Source organism: Sciurus vulgaris (genome assembly GCF_902686455.1).
Source record: "Sciurus vulgaris genome assembly, chromosome: 3".
NCBI lineage: Eukaryota > Metazoa > Chordata > Mammalia > Rodentia > Sciuridae > Sciurus > Sciurus vulgaris.
The window spans coordinates 71,189,695-71,210,450 of record NC_136463.1 but is presented as its reverse complement, the minus strand read 5'-3'; the positions used below and the strand labels follow the sequence as shown (position 1 = coordinate 71,210,450).

The window sequence follows — 20,756 nt, the reverse complement described above, 5'->3', positions numbered from 1 at the left end:
ATATCAGAAGTCAGTAAGGAAATGCAATTTAAAACCAAATGAGATATGACACACTTAACAGAATGGCTTACAAATCTGGCAATACTAAGAGCTGGTGAGAATACAGGTCAATGGGAAGGGAACTGTTGTACTTTGCTTGTAGAAATGTAAAATGTACAGCTACTTTGAAACTGAGTTTGTTAGTTTCTCATACAGTTAAACATACATTTACTATATGTTCCAGTGATGCATTTCTACATATATACCAAGAGAAATAAAAACTTAAGTCCATACAAAGTCTTGTGCACTAATGTTCATAGCAGCATTATTTGCAATAGCCCAGATATCCTTTAACTAGTGAATGGATAAACTGTGGTACATCTGTTCAATGGAATACTACTTAGTGATTAAAAGGAAAAGAAAAACTACTGATAAATGCAAAAACATGGATGTAATTTCAATGCATTACACTAGGTAAAATAAGCCAGATTCAAAAGGCAACATATGATAAAATTCCATTACTATGACATTTTGGAATAGTCAAGTCCATAGAGATTGGAGAATAGATTAGCAAGGAACTGAAGGGGAGGAAAGGAGTTAATTACAAAGAGCAGCACTCACTTTCTGGAGTGACCAGTCTATTTTGTAGTTTGGGATGGTGGTGTTTACATGACTATGTATTATCTGTCAAAACTTTTAGAACGGTACACCCAAAAGTGTACAGTTTTGCTTATTTAACATTAAAAATAAATCATTATAAAGAAAGAGCAAGCAAGAAATGTGCCACATCAACTTTCTGCTTAAAACCTTTCCATGGCTCAAGGCTCATGATTAGTCTGTGTTACTAAGTATAGAGCTTCCTCTTCCACTGTGCATATTATTCCATGCTATTTGCAATTGCTATATACCAAAAGCACCTGCAATACCCTGCCTAGAACCAGTGCTCAGCACCATAGGCTTCCTTCCTCCTTAATCCTTCTGCATCCATGTGTGTTGGTCCTCTCTCCTAAAAGTGCCTTCTACTCCTTAATACAGCAAAATCGCATACCTTAGGCCATACCTCCTTCTGCCAAAGGGTTTCTCCAGACAGGTCCCCATAATAGCAACCTCTTTTAAGCTCTTTTATGCAGTGAAATTTTGGGGATAGTTAAACTCTACACATTCCAAGAACTGACCCTTGACCAACTCATAGGAGATTACTTTGAAGTCCTTGGAATATCCTGTTTTTGTACAGTTGGGTCCTTGGGCCATGCCAGATACTTTATGTGAACAATGTGGTTTATGGTGGGGACCTTGAGCTACCCCGCATAGTTTGACCTTTGGAGGGCTGGAGACTGAGTCAGTCTGGTGGGTGCTACATGCTTAAATAACTGACCCCAAATAAAAAACATGGACACCTAAGCTTGGAGAACTTTTCTGGGTGGCAAGTCTTCGCATGTTGTCACAAGGGATTGCTGTGTGGATTAAGCATAGTTCATGTGAATGCAGGGGAGGGGCACACCTAGAAGTTTGGGCCTGGTTTCTCCCAGATCCTGCCCTTTAGGCCTTTTCCCTTTCCTGGTTTTTCATCTGTATCTTTTCACTGTAATGAAGCAGAACCAGCAGAACCAAGAGGGTGACAGCATTGTGAGCTCTGTAAATCCTAGCAAACCATGGGCTGAAAGTGGTTTGAGCACCCCTGACATATCACCCTACTGGGTTTACCTCCACCAGAACACTTGTCATAATGGATTGTCACTTCCTGTCTCTTGCAGTGTTGTGATTTCTTTAAGGACAAGAAACCTGTATGATTCATTTATCATCATTTGTGCCTGGAACACTTATTAAATAAACATCTGGCTGAAAGAGAGCCTAGCCTGCTGATGCTCACCTCAGCCAGATAGTTGCCTCAGAGTCTTGCAGAAGAATGTGAAAGTGGCATGAGTTCTCTCCCAAAAAGAAATCCTATGACTTTGGCCATGCGAAAGCACAGGTAGTGAAAACCATCAACCCCAGGAACCAAGAATGGAAATTAGGCTTGTCAGATGAAATACCCACAACAGGAATTTTAAAAACCTTAGCCAAGTAACAGCAGTTTACAGCAGAGTGGTAGCTGAGAGTTCTGGAGGCTACCATGGTTGAGGGAAAATGAGACCAGTGAACCAGAAAGAAGGGCCTTGGAAATTCCACCCTGCCAACTACATCTCATTTTCTAATTCTGCCTTTCAGGGAAGTTGTCTCCACAGCAGGATGAATGACATTTCAGTGGAAAATGTCAACACTGGACTTTGAAAATTCAAGAAGCCTATGGATCTTGCCTGGATTCCCTGCCTAATTCTCTGCCCTGCCAGTAAACTGCCACCTAAGACCTCAGAACCCTTTGTGTTTCTTGCTGGGAGCTCCAAAAATGTTTAGCAATAGGCTTCACCACAAAAATCACACAACAATAATTAAGCTTTGCTAAGGAGCCCTTACTGGTAATTCTTAGTCTTCCTTAAGAGATAAACATGGTTCAATTAAATACACACGTGCTTTGTCATAGAGCCTGAAGTCCACTGAAACAGAAAAACAATACGCAGCAAATGCCAACTCAGTGGGGAGTGCCCAGCCCAAATCAATACCTTGGACTAGAGTCATGGGATTTTGTTATTGGAAAAGACGTCAGACCATTGATTTTAATTTCCTTGTTTTGCAAATGGAGAAACTTCCCCATTTGTGACTGCTGAATAACAATAGTGAGCATGTTGAGTAGACACAACACTATTTCTTTACGCCAACCAAACCAGCACACTGTCCTTCCTCACTAGTACTGGAACAGCCTCCACTTCACACCTGGCAACGGTTTCCCACCAAGTCACATCAAGCCTGGCTTGAAGCTCTCTTCAGACATGGTCTCATGGGCAATCATGGGTAAGTTACTGTACCTCTCAGTCCATTTTCATATGTAGATTACCAGTCTTGTACCCAGCATATACAAAATGCTCGGTAATTGTTAATTCCCCTTTCTTCTTTCCCTTAAATTCTCCTTGCTAGTAACCTTTTCCAACCAGACCTCTTCACACTGAACCACAAATCCAGAGAGAATTATTGGAGTGCTTTTCTCAATGGCTCTCACTGATGGCAAAAAGCTTGTAGCACTGTAGAAGAGAAAAAAGTAATTTGTTGTATTCGATGGCTGCCTTAGGGCATCAGGGTTAATTCTGTTCAGAAATCCAAATAAGAAAGGTGATGGCTTGATGAACTTACACAGTTCTACAGCAAATGTGGCAGTATCTTTTTACACATCTACTACTGATCACTGCTCATGCGAGTCTAACCTACAAGGCAGGAGGTGGGGTGGGTAGTGAGATGCGAGTAGGGCAGAGAGGATGAGGAGGTGATTTAAAATGCCTCCTCCCTGTGCTTCCACAGCTGGTTGCTGCTCAATGCCCCTGGAGCGCAGTGAGCTGCCTGTACACCTGGCAATACTGAACCCATCCGGAGTGGTCCTGTGAGCAGCATGGCATTCACTCCCAGGTCTCAGCCAACTCTACAAAACCATGTTGCTTTAAACCTTGCCCTGCAGTTAAAGGATCATCTCTGAGGTCCTCAAGGAATAGGCTTCATCACTCACCTAGGGCCCCCACCAACTCCCAACAAACACACCCCCCTAGATCTTCATGAGAATGTCACTGATATATCTGAAGCTCATTCAGGCTGCCTCAGTTCCCCTAGGTTGGTCTGGGGAGTTCCTGGATCTCCGGGTTGCTTCATAAACCTGAATCTCTGATATCTCTATCTGTCTCACTGATACATATTTCCCTGGGATATAAGGAAAAATGGAAGGGCGCTCACTGAGACCTATGGGCTGGGTTTATAGTTGCTGAGGTGGCACCACACATGTCTTCTAACTCTAGAAGTCAAAGGAAAGCTTTTGGGGCAAAAGACAGGGGAAAGAAGCCTCTCCTAGTTTGTTTAAAGTCCCACTTAGCATATTATCTAGCTTGGTTCTATTTAAGCACCTGAGAGGAGGGAAAGGAGTTTTTAGGGAAGTTCCAAGGGACGGGAAGGAATCACAGCTGAGGAACAATGAAAAACATTAAGTTGCGGACAAGAGCCAGATTCTTAACTTATCTGAATTTCATGAGTCTGCTTTGGAAGAAAGAAGATGGAAGTCATGTAGTCCTCAATGCAGAAGTGAGCATGTCCTTTACTTTATTTTCCCAAACTCTCTCACTAAAAGGTCCAAATCCTGTCATTCAAGGTGCTCTCAAAACCCTGTCAGAGGAACTTTTATTCTCTTTTTCAACGTGCCTGTGCTCCCTACTGGGGCCCACTACAGGTCCCCTGGCTCCTCTCTGGCTTTGAAGTTCTGATCTAACACTATCTCACCCCCAAACCTGTGTGGGGCCCTGCAACTTCCACACACCGGACCCCCTAGCTCCATACAGAAGCATGACAGGTGTACCACCTCCCTGATTTCTGGGAGGCAACTGTCTTCATAGCAACCACTGCAAAGGCTCAAAATGCTTGTAGATTGTTTGCAAAAAGTGAAATATAGAGAAACCAGTGCAGCAATTAACCAAGGGAAGCTGCTCACCACTCATAAAACCACTCTGGACTACCTCACTCCTTATTTAAGGCAGAAGCCTTCGTCTCCATCAGTACCCAGATGCGGTCCTCGTGGCAGGCAGAGGAGCATATGGTTCCAGGAGACACCCAAGCAATCCCATCTCAGGAAACCATTTTTGTTCCAAAGGACACAAGATAAGCCCCTTCTGTGGTGGGCCACTCTGTTCTGGGCTAAGACCAGACACACTCCAGACAGAAGGTGCAGTCAGGCCCACCATCGGTTGTTGGATCCTCTCTTATCTTTCCACCCTTAGGTCAAAGAGCTGCAGTTCACAAAACCAGGTATGTGCCTAGTCAAGAACGGTTTAGGGAAGGGAAACAGCCCATCCAGGGACCAAATGCTAGTCTCGCCTTACAAACTCAGTTTCCCAGTTAAGGACAGGCCTGCTACCAGAGCCAGCAGGGTACCCACTGTAACAAGTGTTCCACCTCTAAGAAGTGAGTTAAAGGGACAGGTGAGAGGAATCGTTAAGAAAATCAGAAAAAGAGGAATTAGAATGGCAAAGCAATGGAAAGAAAGGAACCAGGAGACGAAAGGAGAAATAGAAAAAGTGAGGGAGGAAAAGGAAAGACAGGAGAGACAGTGGGGGGGGGGGGGTGTTGGGAAGGATGAAGGAGCTCAAGAGGACAGACGCGCCCCAAGCCGAGGGCGCCCACGGCGCGGAGGGCGGCGGCGCCCTTACCGGCGGTGGCGGAGCGCAGGCTCTCCAAGCTCCAGGAGCGGGACAGGGCGCCGCGCATGCCCCCGCTGCCGCCGCGGCCGCCGCACACCACGCCGCTGCTGTCTGAGTCGGAACCTGGGGACAGCCCAGCGCTGCTGCTGCTGCTAGTGCCGAGGTCGCCGCTCGTCTGCCCGCTGGACTCGCTGGGGCATTGCTGCGCCCTCATGCAGGCGGGCCCGAGCTCCAGCCAAAGGCTCGGGGGAGGCTGCGATTGGGGCGGCGGTGCGGCGACGGCGGGGCTGCCGGGCGAAGGGGCGCGCGAACCGGGGCCAGGGCCGGCGCCGCCGTCGGAGGGCGAGGGGCGTGCGGGCTGCCGCGCGGCGTCCTCGGCCCCATCCCCACCGCGCGGCCGCTGCTCCGGGCCGGCTGACATCATGGGGCTCCGCTAAGGAGGCTCCCGGCCGGCCGCTGCCCGCTTGGGCTCTGCGGCTGCGGCGACCGGGACCCTCTTCAGGCGCGGGGCGCGCGGCTCAAGGAGTGGGGAGGCGCCCACCCGGCAGGGCGCAGCGCATCCGTTCGCCGCCCGCTCCTGGCCGGTCCAGCGGCGCTCAGCCGCGGCGGCGACCCCGGCGCGGGTCGCGGGCCCGGGCGGCACGCGCTCACGCACGCGCGCACGCAGACCAGGAGCGGCGGCGGGCGCGGGCGCGGCGCACCCGGACCCCGAGCGGCCCGGGGTCCCCACTGGGCTGCGCTGCCGCCGCCAGGATTCACGTGCGTGTATTAGGAGGCGGTCATCCTCAAGAGTGGGCACGCGGTGGTGAATAAAGCTGGCGGTTTTCTCCACAAGAGATTACGTTCTGGTGAGAGACGCAGGCAGGAGGCCGCGCTCAGTCCCAAGCGGAGACCTCAGCGGGCAGCACCGCACTCCGGGACGGGGAAACACGCTCCGCCCGCCCCTTGGAGCCGGGAAGGGCTTCACTGATGTTTCCTTCACTATCTCAGTCACTCCTGAGCCTTCTGTAGTCTCCTGCCTAGGTGATGAGATACCTTCACAGCAACAATCAATAAGTCGTTATATGAAATACAAAATCTAGGAGGTAAAATGCAGTGGAAAACCTGGTTTTACTCTGGAAGTTGCGATGTGTGAGAAAAGTCCTGCTAGACGCCCATCAGGGCTGCTGACCACTTGCCCCCCAAGACACACAGCACACACACCCACACACCCATGCCCCACCCCATCATTACCCTAAGCCTTGGGAGCTGGTTCAAGTGTAAAGTGAAAGTGACACTGTGAACCTACTATATGTAGAACACAGTGCTAACTGCTGGAGTTACAATGAGAAAATGTAAAACTGGATTTGGATAATAGGACTTATATGAGCATAATTATCCAACTGTCTCCTCTAAAAGTCTTACTAAAATGACTGAGAGGTTGTAAAAATAGGGAACCTGAGATAGACTCAGTCCCCCACACACAACCATTAAATAATTAAATCACAACCATTTAATAATTTTTTGGAGTGGTCCTAAAAATGCATGGCAATTAAAGAAACATCTATTCAAGAAAATCGATGACAATGCAGTAACGAAGGTGAGTCTGTGGCATTTGAGCCAAGACTATAGCTACAGGAGGCAGAAACTCCACTTCAGACTTCTGTAGACAATAAAAAAGAACTCCCTCTCCTCCCAGGTACTAGCCAGGTCTTTCCTCTCTAAGGAGCAGGACACAAGCATTTCTTACCCTGCTTCCATTTTTCACCCGTTACTGAGGCTCTCCTGCATGAGAGTGGTTGAGCAGTAGAAGGATGGGTTCCTTCTTTTGGCTTACTGAATATTGTGGCTAGGGTACCCCTTGTCCCTGCTAGAAGTGGTGGTTCCATGGCAGGAGAGGCAAGCTGAGGGCCCTGAGTACTACTTCCCTTCCCCAAGGGCTCTAAGAATCACTCAGAGAGAAGCTTGTTTTTGCGGCAACCCTGGTGTCCAGAGTCTGGGCTCAAAGATTTTGCCTAGGAGGAAAAGCAGACTGTGAGAGAGATAGCACCTAATTTCTTCCTAAAGGAACTGACCTTATTTATGACAAAGCATGGAGAAGTTTAAACCTAAAAGTGTTTTCAAGAACAGTGAAGGTTGTATGAAAGGAACTAGGAGGTGATTCATGGACCTAATAAAGATCCAGCCTAGACTGTAACCCCACTAGTTTGCACAAGATAACTGAAATTAAGACAGCTGGGAGGAACCCTCTTGACATTTGACAAATACCCAACATTGCCCTCAGAAAAGATTCCTTCAAATTAGTCAGAATTTGGTTGGAGAAGTTTGTAGAGAAATTTATGCCCTTAGGATAATATGTAACATAATAAAGCAATCAGCTCTTGATTAGTAGAATTTAACAACTGGGTATGGTCAGAGAAAGAATGGAAGAGAGCCCTGGCAAAGCCACTGTCATCCAAGGATGACTGTGGGAATCCCCCAGACTGCACTTTCTTATGGCATTATCAGAGGCTTAGCAGTGTGGGAACAGAAATGAATGCCATGGAAACAATTTACCCAGATACTAAACATTCAAATCACAAGAGCAAGGCAGGTGGGCAACCAGTACTCAGAGTTGCTATGTAGCATATAATCTAAAATGTCCACTTCCCAACCAAAAATTTTGAAGTAATGCAAAAGTACATACTGACCTATTCACTGGAAAAAAAGAAGGTCATGGAAACTGCCTTTAAGTGTGACTGCATGTCATAATGATCATAAAAAAATTCAAAGTAGCCATTATAAACATGTCTGGAGAACTAAAAGAAACCACGATTAAAAGGAAAAAACATTAATGACAATGACACATCAAATAGAATATCAAACACAGACATAAATGATTAAAAAGAACCAGATGGAAATTCTATAGGTAAAAAGCCCAGTATCCAAATCAACTCACTGAAAAGGTTCAAGAATAGATTTGAGCCAGGCATGGTGGCGCACACTGCAATCCCAGTGGCTCAGGAGCCTGACACAGGAGGATCAAGTGTTTAAAGCGAGCCTCAGCAACTTACTGAGGCCCTAAGCAACTCAGCAAGACCCTGCTTCTAAATAAACTACAAAACAGAACTGGGGACATAGTTCAGTGGTTGCTCCTGTGTTCAATGCCCAGTACAAAAAAAAAAAAAAAAAAAAAAAAAAAAAAAAAAAAAATGGATTTGAGCAGGCGGAAGAAAGAATTAGTAAACTGAAAAACAGACTAACAGATTATGCAAATTAAAGACAGAAAACTATAAAGAATGAACAGAGACTTGGAGAAATGTGGGACATCATTAAGTGCACCAACAGGTAAAATGGGAACACCAGAAAGAAAGGAGAGAGAAACGAGAAGGGAAAGATAAAAAAAATAATGGCTAAAAACTTCTAAAATGTATTGAAAAACAATAACCTAAACATCCAGGAGGCTAAAGAATTCCCAAGTAAGATAAATACAGAGCCCACAAACAGACATATTATAGTAAAAATGCTGAAGTAAAAAGGGAAAATCTTGAAAGTAGCAAAGAGGAGCAACAAGCTACTTATAAGTGTTCCTTCTCCCAAAGAACAACAGCTGAGCTCTCAGCAGAAACTACTGAAGCCAAATGACAGTCAAATGGTGTATTAAAAATTCAAAAAGAAAATAAAAAACCTTGTCAACTAAGAATCCTTTTTGCAGCACAGCTTTCTCAAAAAAAAAAAAAAAAAAAAAAAAAAAAAATGGAGGCTAAATACTTTCCTGGATAAAAACAATTTATTGCTAGCAGACACCAACTTATAGGAAATACTAAAGAGTGTTCTGCACACTGAAATCAAGAACTGAACAATAGAGGGTAATTTGAATCCAAATTATACAAAAAGAGCACCATTGAAGGTGATTTTGCAATTAAAAAAGATACTATCATTTCCTGTCTCCTTTCTTTTTTTAGCTGATTTCAGAAGTGACTGTATAAAATAATATGTATATAATGCATTATTGGGCTGATAATATAGAAACAGAATATATATGGCATTTGTCTTGTAATAATGCATAAAGGGAGTGGTTGGAGAAAAGCTCTTAGGGCTCAGAAAATGGTGACAATGATCATTTTCACAATCCTCTTGGGTTTGTAACATCAGTAGATATAAAGTATATAACAGTAATACCACAGAAAGGGGGAAAGGGAATAAAGCTATACAGAAGTAATATTTTTAATAATACTGAAATTAAGCTACCATATGTCTGAAGTTAATTATGTTATGCATATGCTAAATCCTAGAGCAACTACTAAAATATTTAAAATACTGAATCACAAATGAAATTAAAATATACATTAGAAATAGTCACTTAGTGTCAAAGAAAGTGATAAAGGAGGAATAGAAGAACAAAATAAGTTATTTTAAAAAGTAAAATAATTCTGGCTTTGGGGAGTGATTAGATTAGATAGGCCTTTAGAGTGGAGTACTAGTGATTGAATGCAGGTGGCTTTATAAGAAGAGGGAGAAAGAGCAGACACGTGTGTGTGCTCATGTGTGCTTGCTCTCTTTCTGGTACTGGGGGTTGAACTTGGGCATTCTACCCCTGAGTGACATCCCTAACCTTTTTTAAAAAGTTTTAAAGAAAGAAAGAAGGTGGACCCTTTCCTAACATCACACTCAAAAGGTAACTCAAAATAGATGAAAGAGCTAAATGTAAGAACTAAAAATATGAAACTCTTAGGAGAACACATAGGAGTAAATCTTCTGTGAACTTGAACTTGGCAAAGGAGTCTAAGGTAGGACATCAAAAGAATAAGCAACAAAAGAAAAAAATAGATAAATTGGACTTCATTAAAATGTAAAAAAAATTATGTTTCAACAAATGCCATCAAGAAAGTGAAAAGATAATCCACAGAATGGGAGAAATATTTATAAATCATATATCTGATAAGGATTTTGTACTCAGACTATAAAGAATGCCAACAACTCTATTAAAAAGACAACCTAATTTGAAAATAAGTAAAGGATTTAAATATACATTTCTCTAAAAAAGATATAAAAATGGCCAACAAGCCCATAAAGATGCTAGACAACCAACAGTCACCAGAAAAATGCAAATCAAAATCACAATGGAAAAAAAAAACCCACGATGAGATACAACTTACTAACATCAAAAGTTAGACAACAAGTATCCAAGAGGATGTGGAGAAATTACACTGGTGGTGGGAATGTGAAGTAGTGCAGCTGTTTTGGAGAACACTCTGGCACTTCCTGAAATGATTCAACATAGAGTTACCATCTGACCCAAGATTTCCATTCCTAGGTCACATCCAAGAGAAATGAAAACACGTCTACACTGAAGTTTATATACAAATACTATTATTGCAGCACTGTTCATGAGCATCAAAAGGTGGAAACAATTCAAATGTTTATCAACTGATGCATGAAGCAAATTGCGGTGTAGCCATACAATGGAATATTATTCAGCCATAAAAAGGAATGAAGTACTGATACAGCTGGCAGTGTGGATGAACCTTGAAAATATTATGCTAAGTGAAAAAAGCTGGTTACAAAAGACTAAATCCTACACAGTTCTGGTCACACAAATTCAAAATAGGGAATCTGTGTCGAGATAAAGTAGACTGATGGTTCCTTATAGTGGGAATGGAGGTGTGTGGTGATCGAGGAATTGTGAGAAGAGGCATAAACTAAAATTTACAGGGTTTATTATCAAATGCTGAAAATGTTCTAAAAAGACTGGTGATGACTACACACATCCTTGAATATACCAAAAACCACTGACCTGTACAGTTTATTTATTTTTTTATTGGGTAGTGGAGGGTTAGCCCGGGGGTACTTTACCATAAGACACATGCCCAGCCCTTTTTATTTTTTATTTTGAGACATGGTCTCACTGAGTTGCTTAGGGCTTTGCTAGATGTAATTCTCCTATTTTAGAGTCCCGCATTTCTGGAATTACAGGTATGCACCACTGCACCCAGTGAGTTGTACACTTTAAATGGGTGAAATGTATCTCAATAAATGGTTAAAAATTCAGGAGAATCCTTTACTAGCAATAGAAACTGGGGAGGGTTATCAGCTACAAGACACAACAAAGATACACTTGACTTGAAGAAAGAGGGGATGTGAAATAATATTTTAACCCAAAGGCAAAAGAAAAATTCCTGGGTAAAACCCTGCAGACCCTTCCACAGGGCTGAGCTCCAGAGCCATGGTGGCATCATGTGCATGTGCTACACCAAGGACTCACAGAGTCACTTCTGCTCCTGATGGCTCCCCTAGTAGGAATGGATGTGCTGGAGTTTATCCTGGTCACCAACTTGCAGTGCAGAAGTTAGCAGTTTCCACATCAGGCTAATTTTTGACTACCCCTTCAAACATGGAGAAGAAATTCTAATAGAGTTTTGCCAGGGGCTAAAGGTATAGCTCTGTAGTAAACCCCTGTACTACTCAAGCTCAATCCTGGCTTTGAGCCCCAGCACCACCAAAAATCAAAACAGAAAGTCCTTGCAGGACTCTTCCAGTTCTTTCATCTTTTTAGGTGACTGAGCTGACACCTAAAACTGTTTTCTTGTTTTTAAGTGGTATGCATTTCAGGAAAGGTTAGCTTTTCATGTCCTACTTCAGCTGTGTTGGAAGGATTTGAACTTGTAACAGTTTCTGAAAGAATGTTATTTCCACTGCTACTGGACAATAAACCACTGATGGGGAAGAATGAGCAAACAGAAGAATTTCTCCCACTAAGAAATTCTGCCAATCAAAAGAAGAGCAGATGAGTCTGGAAAAGAACTGAAGGCCATGAAAAGGAGAGGAAAAAAAACTACAAAATTTCCGATTTTCTGTTCTTATTCTTCAAGGGAAAATTGGAAAGACTGTATGGAGATTAAAAACATGACCACTGAATCACAAGCTCCATTGAAGGTAGTGAACACAGATGAGGTAAGACCAGAAAAGCGAAGTAGAAGATAAAATTCAGAAATAATCCCAGAACTGAAAAGACTGAAAAGAAAAGGTATTGGTAGGGGAATGATGGAAGGTGCTGTCGGCAGAAATTGGAAATATAATCCGTATAAAGTAGCAATCTCAGAAGTTTGGAAGAAAACAGTCGGAGAAGTAGCAATAAAGAATGAAAATTTTCCTAAGCTAGAGAACCCCCACTAGTCCCTCATACTAATCTTGTGAGATAGGAAGATGGGAATTTTCATTCCTTCGTGATGAAAAAGAATCTGGAATAACACAGAAATGGGGGACAGGCCCAACTTCTCACCCTGATATGAAGTGTGGCCAACCAGAGCCCTGACCTCTGACTTCAGCAGTTTTTGGCGCACTGGCTGGGTTATGTGTTACTAAGGTTTAAAATGTTCTTATCAGCAATACATTCATCTTCCATTTAATTCAAATGATGCTCTGAAATGACAGTGCTATATGATTATGAAACCCTAAATCTGCAAGAACATGCTGACTTAAAGGGTCAAAATCAGCTTTGAGCATAGATTATCTCCCGAAAAAAGCTAACTCCCCCATGATCATCCCTTCCACAATCCTTTCAATAATTCCATGGCTTAATGAATGGCTCATGTGAGAAAATCTCTTCTCTCTAGAAATGAGTCTTTCAGCAGTTGTCAAGCAATTTTTTCATTACTTTACTGGCTGTGAGTTTAAGATCACAACCATATGTGGGAAAGAGTGGAAGTCCACATGCAGCCTCAGCATGTACCCTTGCTGACAGAAAACAGTCATGTTCACCAGCTAATTTGGGCTGCCAGCCCTGCCAGGGACTAGCACACAGTATGCACAGAGGCAGACAGAGGCTCAAAACCAAGATCTGACTCAGAGCAGATTCCTTGGCGTGGCATGTGCCAAATGCTAATGCTTGGGCCAACTACAGCTTGCCTCTGTCATATCTTCTAACTTTACTGCCTCCTATGGCTCTTCAGCTCCAACAGCAGCAACTATTGACCTATTTCTTACTCCCCAAGCCTGAATAAACTGCATGTTTGACAGGTGTAACTATTTAGCTTTTCAACTCTGTTTAGGTTTTATTTTTGCTTACCTGTCTTAAACACCAGAATTGGTCTCTTCCTCCAGTCAGCTGAACGCTTCTAGATTTTAAGGTTGCCGATAATAACCTGCACCTGCTCAGGATCAGAGACTCTAGCCCTCTGCCAGGATCCTTTGAGCATCTCTTAGCATGCCCCTCTTGAGTTAGGGCTAAGAAAGGTGGTACCTCTCTATGACAAGACCTCATTCTGGCTCTCATCTGGGGCCCACTTCCCTTCTGACACAAAAAGCCAGCCCTTTTGTGGACATGTATTGTGATGTGATGTGATGCTGTTTGCTATAGTTTTGGAAAGGTATTCATGGAGGTTGCTGTAAAATTCAAGGGAGAGGGTGTTGGTCCTCAGATGGGAAAGCACCCACGTTCCATCACTGGATTAGAGACACATCACTACATGATTATTTATTCTGCAGGTTATATCCTATTACAATACCAAGGCTTAGTAGCTTTGCTCAAAATAAACTAATGGAGCCAGGTTTGGGAGCTCCATAATGGAATCTTCCCCAGCCTAAGGATTCCCTTTCTGTGGGTACCGAGCACTCCTTCCTAAATGCTAGACACAACCATCAAAAAAATACTCATTCTTGCTCTCTCCTACACACTTGCTTTTCCTCCTCCTTGCTTTCCACTCTCTCTAGCACGCGCCCTTTCTCTTTCCCTTTCTTTTCCTCTCATTTTCTTTCTTACCCTGTAGGGAGACACTCTGTTTGCTTAATAAATTCCTTTATGTGATTTCCTGTGTCTGGCATGGTTTCATGGGATTTCCTTACAAAAATTAAGTACAAATAAAAAATTTTTTGCAGTTCTACCAAAAAAAAAAATACTCATTCTTGTCCTTCTTGCCAGGACCCCTAAGTATATAATGAGAGAGAGAGAGAGAGAGAGAGAGAGAGAGAGAGAGAGAGAGAGAGAGAGATATTGAGAGAGACAGAAAGACAAACAGACATGCAGCTCACCGGTGTCAGGTGTATGCTCTGACCAGTCCAGGTGGTTCAGTCCCATTGGGGCACTCTGGGAGAGCAGATGACTTCTTTTACAGAGATGCAGAGACTCTGGAGATGTGCTACTTGTCTTCCTCCAACACTGGGAGAGGAGGAAAGAGGCAGAGGGTAAATAAACCTAACAGATGGTAGGCTGTCGTTGCCACTACCTAATTTCTCTAATTGTCCAGGACCTTTCCTGTGAGCAGAGCCCCAGCCAAAATGTGCACAGCTCCAGGAGGTGCCGTCTCACCAGCTCTTCCTGGAGTATGCAGTATATAATGTGCAAAGCCAGATGTGCAAACCTGGCAGGAAAGGCTGCTATTCAGTAACTTGAAAGGAGGGCTGTTGATATGGGCTTCAGGCATCCAAATCACCCTAGCAGTTATCGAACAGCCTGATATTTCCCCAAAAGCAAAACTGTTAGTTTCACCTAAGGTATATTCTTTTGGGGAGCAATTGACTAAAATGCAACTCAACAAGGATTTGACATCTCATGATTATAAAACAGATACTATCTTTCAGACAGTAAGGACTAATGTTGCCTGGAGTCTTGGGAAGGGAAATATATTGTCCTTTTCTTTATTTCCTCATTGTCTGGAGATAAGCTTGGTTCCTCTCCACCTTTGTTACCTCATAATAAGGCTATTATAGTAGCTTAAAAATCATGGTATGTATGCAAATAAATGCTTGCTCCCTGTCTTTTTGATTTTTATATTCCTTGTACACTTAAGCAAACAGTAATGCAGAAAGCACAAATATACAAACAAAGATTAGGATGGGGCATTGCACTTCACCCCATCGTTTCCATTGGAATGCAACTGAAGACCTTGGGCAGAATATATGGATAAGCGATCTGAGGACTCTGAAAGTAAATTGTAACAGAGATATTGGGGAATGAAACCAGGTTTGGAGATTACCCTAATTCTGTAGTGAGGTGAGTTTCCTATTTTGTTGTTCTTGTGTATCCCCTCTGGCTGAACTCAACAGCAGCTTGACATGGCCTCCAAAAGAAGCTGTCTCTGATCTGAAGAAGGAAAGGAGGTGCCCAAAAGTATGTGGGAATGGGGGAAAATCCTGTGTATTCTAATGATGTTTTCTTCCAATCCAACCCTAAAGGCAATCCAATTATAGTAATGAGATTTAGGCTACCGGCAGGCATCTAAAACCATGAGGGAGAGGAATCCTCTGACCAGAGAACTGTGGTCCCAATGCATGGGGGAGAACCCTTGTCTCTTTCTTTGTCCTCCTGCCACTTGGCTCCAGAGGAAGAGTTGCAGGAAGTGCATGACAGAGTGGGAAAGTGAAAGTCCAGCTTTCTAGAGAAAAGACCAGGAAGGTGATATAATAACAGAGCCTTGACATTTTTTTAGTATTTTTGTAAATTCAGCCTGGTTATGGTCAGGCCAAATGCAGGGGATAGAACCACAAACCACAGAGAAAAAAGTTTTTAATATAAGGATAATGAGCACAACTGAATATGACTGTTTTATGTCCACCGCCAGATGGTCCCTGACCTAGGATGGTTTGATTTAGGATTTTTTTACTTTAAATAGTGCACAAATGATACACATTCTGCAGAAACTTTACTTTGAATTTTGTTCTTTTCCTAGGCTAGAAATATGTGGTACTGTACTCTTTGGCAATGCTGGGCAGTGGTAGTCAGCTGAAGCTCTCGATCAGTCATGTGATCACAAAAGGGAGCAGCGGACACTTTAGTGTCCTGGGTTGCTGAGCTACAAGGTATGGTAGGTTAGGATTAAGTGCATTTCTGGCTTCCGATGGATCTATCACAGTTGGAGGAGCATCTGCATCCCACCCTTTATACCATCTTCCTGGAGCATGTGGTCTTCAACTTAGACATTTCTCATTATTTGTGCTACCTCTGTTCTATGAATTCTCCACAAACACTGAATTAGAAAATATTGAACTGTTGCTCCTAGGCAAAACAGTTCCTGTGGGTCTCTAGTCACACTGCATTTTTGAGGGGTGCTGGGGATTAAGCCCAGGGCCTTGCTCATGCTGAGCATGCGCTCTACCACTGAGTCACACAACAGACCCTGGTCGCATTTTTGTCAACCAAGTGCTATTTGCATCATCTGGGTTAATTTGTCAATACCCTTGTGAAATAAACCAGTCTCATCAACATCTGAAACTTGATTTTCCGCATAACACTTGCCCTGTATAACACTAACCAGATTTTTGAATTCCTATTTTTTTTTAACCATATTCACAGGTTTCTTTTAACCACAGAATGATTTGACCAAGGACCTTATGGTGGAGACCTTATGGTAAAAAGAAACACAACTACTTTGGTAATCTGAGAATCATATTTGGTTTCTTTTCCCACCCAAATTTTGCTTTGTACTTCAAGAATTTTTTTAAAAAATTAGATATTGATAAATTAGAGTTGTGTATATTTTGGGGGGTATAAAGTGATGGTATGGTTTCTGAACAGAATGTAGAATGATTAAATCAAGTTAATTAACCTGTTCATCACCTCAAATGTTTGACATTTTTGTGATGAGAATATTTGAGATTTACTCTTAGTGATTGATATTGAAATGTGCAATACTCTTATTATTCACCATGTTGTGCAACAAATCTAAAAACAAATCAGAGTTGTTTTTCCTCTCTTATTGAGGCTTTGTACCCTTTGATTGACACTTTTCCACTTCCTCCAACCCCACCTTTCTGGTAACCACCATTTTATTCTCTGCTTCTATGAACTTCTTATTTTAGGTTGCACATTGGTAAGTGGTATTTGTCTTTCTGTTTTTAACTTACTTCACTTAGCATAATATTCTCCATTTCATCCATGATCTTGTAGAAAACAAAAAAATTCTTCCTTTTCTAAGACTGAATAGAATTCCATTATGTATATGTACCACATTGTCTTTATCCATTCATGTGTTTCATTCCATTTCTTGGCTATTATGAATAGTGCTGCAGTGAACACAGGAGTACAGACAGGTCTTCAACATACTGATTTCACATCTTTAGGGTAAATACTTAGAAGTGGGATTTCTGGATCATATGGTATTTCTATGTTTAGTGTTTTGAGGACTCTCCATACAGTTTTCCATAATGGCTGTAGCTAATTTACATCCTCTCCAGCAGTATGCAGGGATTCCCATTTCTTCATATCCTTTCAATACTTTCTATTTTTTAGCAATAATAAAACAAAACAGAAAACAAGGGTTGGCAAGGAGAATGTGGAGGACTTGCAACCCTTGTATGCTGCTGGTGGGAAGATCAAATAGTGTGGTCAGTGGAAAACAGCTTGGTGATGTGTCTAAGTTAATCATATAATTATGACATGACCTGGTAATTCTACTCCCAGAGGTATACCCAAGTTCAGAAAACATGGCTTCAAACAAAAGTTTTTATACTAGTCCTGGAAACACTTAATAATGGTCAAAAGGTGCAAACAAACCAGATGTCTATCAATGGATGAATGAAAGTGAGACAAATATATCTCTATAGTGGGATATTATTTAGCCACAAAAACCATTAAGTATTGAATATATGGTAAGACATAGATGAACTGTGAAAACATGAAAGTAAAAGAAACCGGACACAAAAGGTCACATATGGTGTGAGTCCATTTCTTTGTAATATCCAAAATGGGTAAATCCTTAGGGACAGAAGGCAGATTAATGCTTGCCAGGGCCTGGGGAGGCGAAATGGGTAGTGACTGTCTAATAGAGATGAGGTTTCCTTTTAGAGTAATGGAATGTCTTTGACCTAGAGAGAGGTGACGCTCACAAACAAATGCTACTGAATTGTTCACTGTTACATGGTAAATTTTTATGTGAATTACACTTCAATAAAAAAGTTGGTATTCAAGGATGAGAAGAGACTCAGACGTGTGCTTCACAGGTACTTGATAATAAAAATTGCTGTTTTATAAAGGGAAAGAACAAAAAACAGAGTCAGAGTTAACTAAAGGTAAGATGTCAATACTATAAAGTCATTTTTAATAGGCTGTAAGTTTTAGGCAAACTATCATGGTGTCAGAAGGTCTCTGTACACACACAAAAAAAAACACTGGACAGCATAACTGCATTTTATTAATTAAGACTCGTATCAAAATGTCATGCACCTTTTTGAGCACTTGAGCTAATGCCCATGCTGTGCCAAACAGTACATGACATGGGGGGGTGGGGGCACTGCTGTGCCCAACAGTATGTGATAATTACAAAAATGGTAATTATCTTGAGGGCAAGGAGCACTGTCCTCCTCTCTGCTCTATGGTGCTGGCCACAGGAAGAGACACACCACAGAGGATGAAGAGGGATCCCTGACTTTGGTGGTGGTGGGGAACATGCATGGTGAAGTTTCTCTTGCACTGTATCTATAATGTCCTCAAAGACCTTTGTGGTACAGGCGCAGTCCTCAGCTTGGTGCTAATGAGAGGTGTGGGAGCATTTAAGAGGTAGGGCCTAGTGGGAGGTTTTAGGTTATTAGAGGAGTGGCCTTAAAGGGGATTGTGGAACTCCAGTTTCTTTCTCTGTTTGGACACCATAATATGAATAGGCATCCTCTCTCATGCACTCTCACCATGATGTACTGCCATAGGTCCAAAACAGCGGGACCAATTGGTCATGGACTGAAACCTCCAAACCATTGAGCCAAAATAAATCTTTCTACTTTGTAAGTTGCTTGATCTCAGGTATTTATTATAGTAACAGAAAGTTGACTAACACATGCAGGTTCATGCGGGGTGGGGCCCCATTAGAGTGAGGAAATGGCAAGCCACTACAGAGGATGAGGGGATAGCAGGCCAAATCAGAGGATGCCTGGCTTACCTGGACTTTGTCTGGGTGCACTATCCCTGTGCACGTCTTCCTTCCAACCTGTATCTGCTTCTCCAACTTTTTTCTCTGTGTCTTCTCCAGCCATAGGTCATCCAAACTGATGTGTGAGTGCTTTACAACCCTCCTGGGCTGTGAAAAGTTCTCCCTGAGGACATCCTCTGCAGAGACGGAGGGGAGGGTCCATGTCACCATCTCAGTGGTAAAGAATGGAGTCTGAGCTGGCTCCATGTGAAAAGCTTTCTGACTGTGAAAATCAATGAACTTCTCACCTGGTGGTTCTTCCCATGACACATGATTCTGGAGAGCAGAGGAGAAAGTATCAGAGATCAGAGCAAGGACACCCAAACTGGGGACACCTTCCTTTCTCTGCCCAGTTTCTTTTGGATATAACACTAGGTTTGCTTAATTCTCAAAGTACAGAGTCCAGTGAAATATTTTATTCACAAAATATTGAAAATGTGAAGATCAGGAGCAAATCTTGTTTCTGTTAAAATGTTTACTTTCAAGACTTTCAAATAGTCCAGTCTTCTACTTTGCTTGAAGACTTAGGTCTTGAAAGTAATTACTGAAGTTAGCATGCTCATTAGAAATACTTTTCAAAGGTCATCAATTGTGGCCAAAGCTCTTGCTTAAACAGTGTCTCCAGAGAAAATGTAAGGAGCATATTCCAGGCTCTCATTACTTGGTCTTGTTTGACACTAACATAGACTGAAGTGTGTGCGTAGCCTCACCTCCCCCAAGCTGTCATCATTGTCCCTGTTCATGATAATGTACTCAGGCACCCTCACCATTTCAAAATAAAATTTGTCCACACAGCAGAACAGCTCAGCTTTGTGTTGACATCTCCAGCATTTCTGTTCTTTGGAAGCAACCCTTTTCCTAAGTCTAACTCCTCTCCAACCTTGCCCCAGTGGATACCTCCTTCCCAACAACAGCCTCTATAAAATGTCATCCCCAGGAACTTTGTGCATATTCTCTGGTGGAAACTCAGATGAAATTTCTTTTAGCTATTTAAAGTGTCTGCATAAAAAAAGGATGGTAGGTAGGTAGGTAGAGAAATAGGAAAATAGAGGAAGGGCAGGACAAGGCAGAGGAGGAGGAAGGGAAGGAGGGGGAGTGGAGAGGGAAGATGGATGGGTGGATGGATGGATGGATAATTGTCACATAATGGTTTGGTGTTACACTCTGGGGAACGGAACCTTTTCAAGTTCCACAGGTGATTATAACATAGAGCCAAGATTGGGAGCCACTGATCTAATGTGTTTCTCTGTAGCATTAAAATATTGCTCTATGTTTAAAAGGTACTCTATCCTAGTTTTGTCTTCCCAACTGTCCTAGAGGCAATAAACAATTAGTATATTACCCCATCCAAAAAGGGTAATAGAAGTGTTACTTGCCTGAGGGAGGACACATAACTCTGTGTGTCATTAGTCTTTTGACTAATGACATCCCATGTGCATTCATCAGTCTGTATGGTACACGTTCCTGATGTTTCAGGTGGAAACCACATCTACATAACTGGACAAAGATCATAGCTCAGACCCCCAAAGGTTATGGATACTAAGTGAACATATTCTTTTGTTTTCTTAATTTTTTTGTCTGTATATTTAAGTTATACATGACAATAGAATGTATTTTGACATATCATACATACATGGAGTATAACTTTCTATTTTCGTGG

General features: G+C 42.4%; 1 protein-coding gene across 3 annotated transcripts in view; it reads right to left on the bottom strand.

Annotated features, from left to right (window-relative positions):
* LOC306655815 (rho guanine nucleotide exchange factor 4) overlaps nt 1-20,756 on the bottom strand; it is a 126,417-nt gene that overhangs the window by 80,021 nt on the left and 25,640 nt on the right. Inside the window, exons 3-4 of one of the 3 annotated variants that reach the window (XM_079130455.1) lie at nt 19,067-19,372; nt 14,232-14,358 (exon numbers count right to left, since the gene is read on the bottom strand). In XM_079130455.1, coding sequence (XP_078986581.1) covers nt 14,232-14,358; nt 19,067-19,372 — 433 coding nt within the window. Of the gene's footprint in view, nt 1-5,252; nt 5,865-14,231; nt 14,359-19,066; nt 19,373-20,756 lie in introns of those variants that run through there. The other 2 variants (XM_079130457.1, XM_079130456.1) reach the window with 2 other exon arrangements.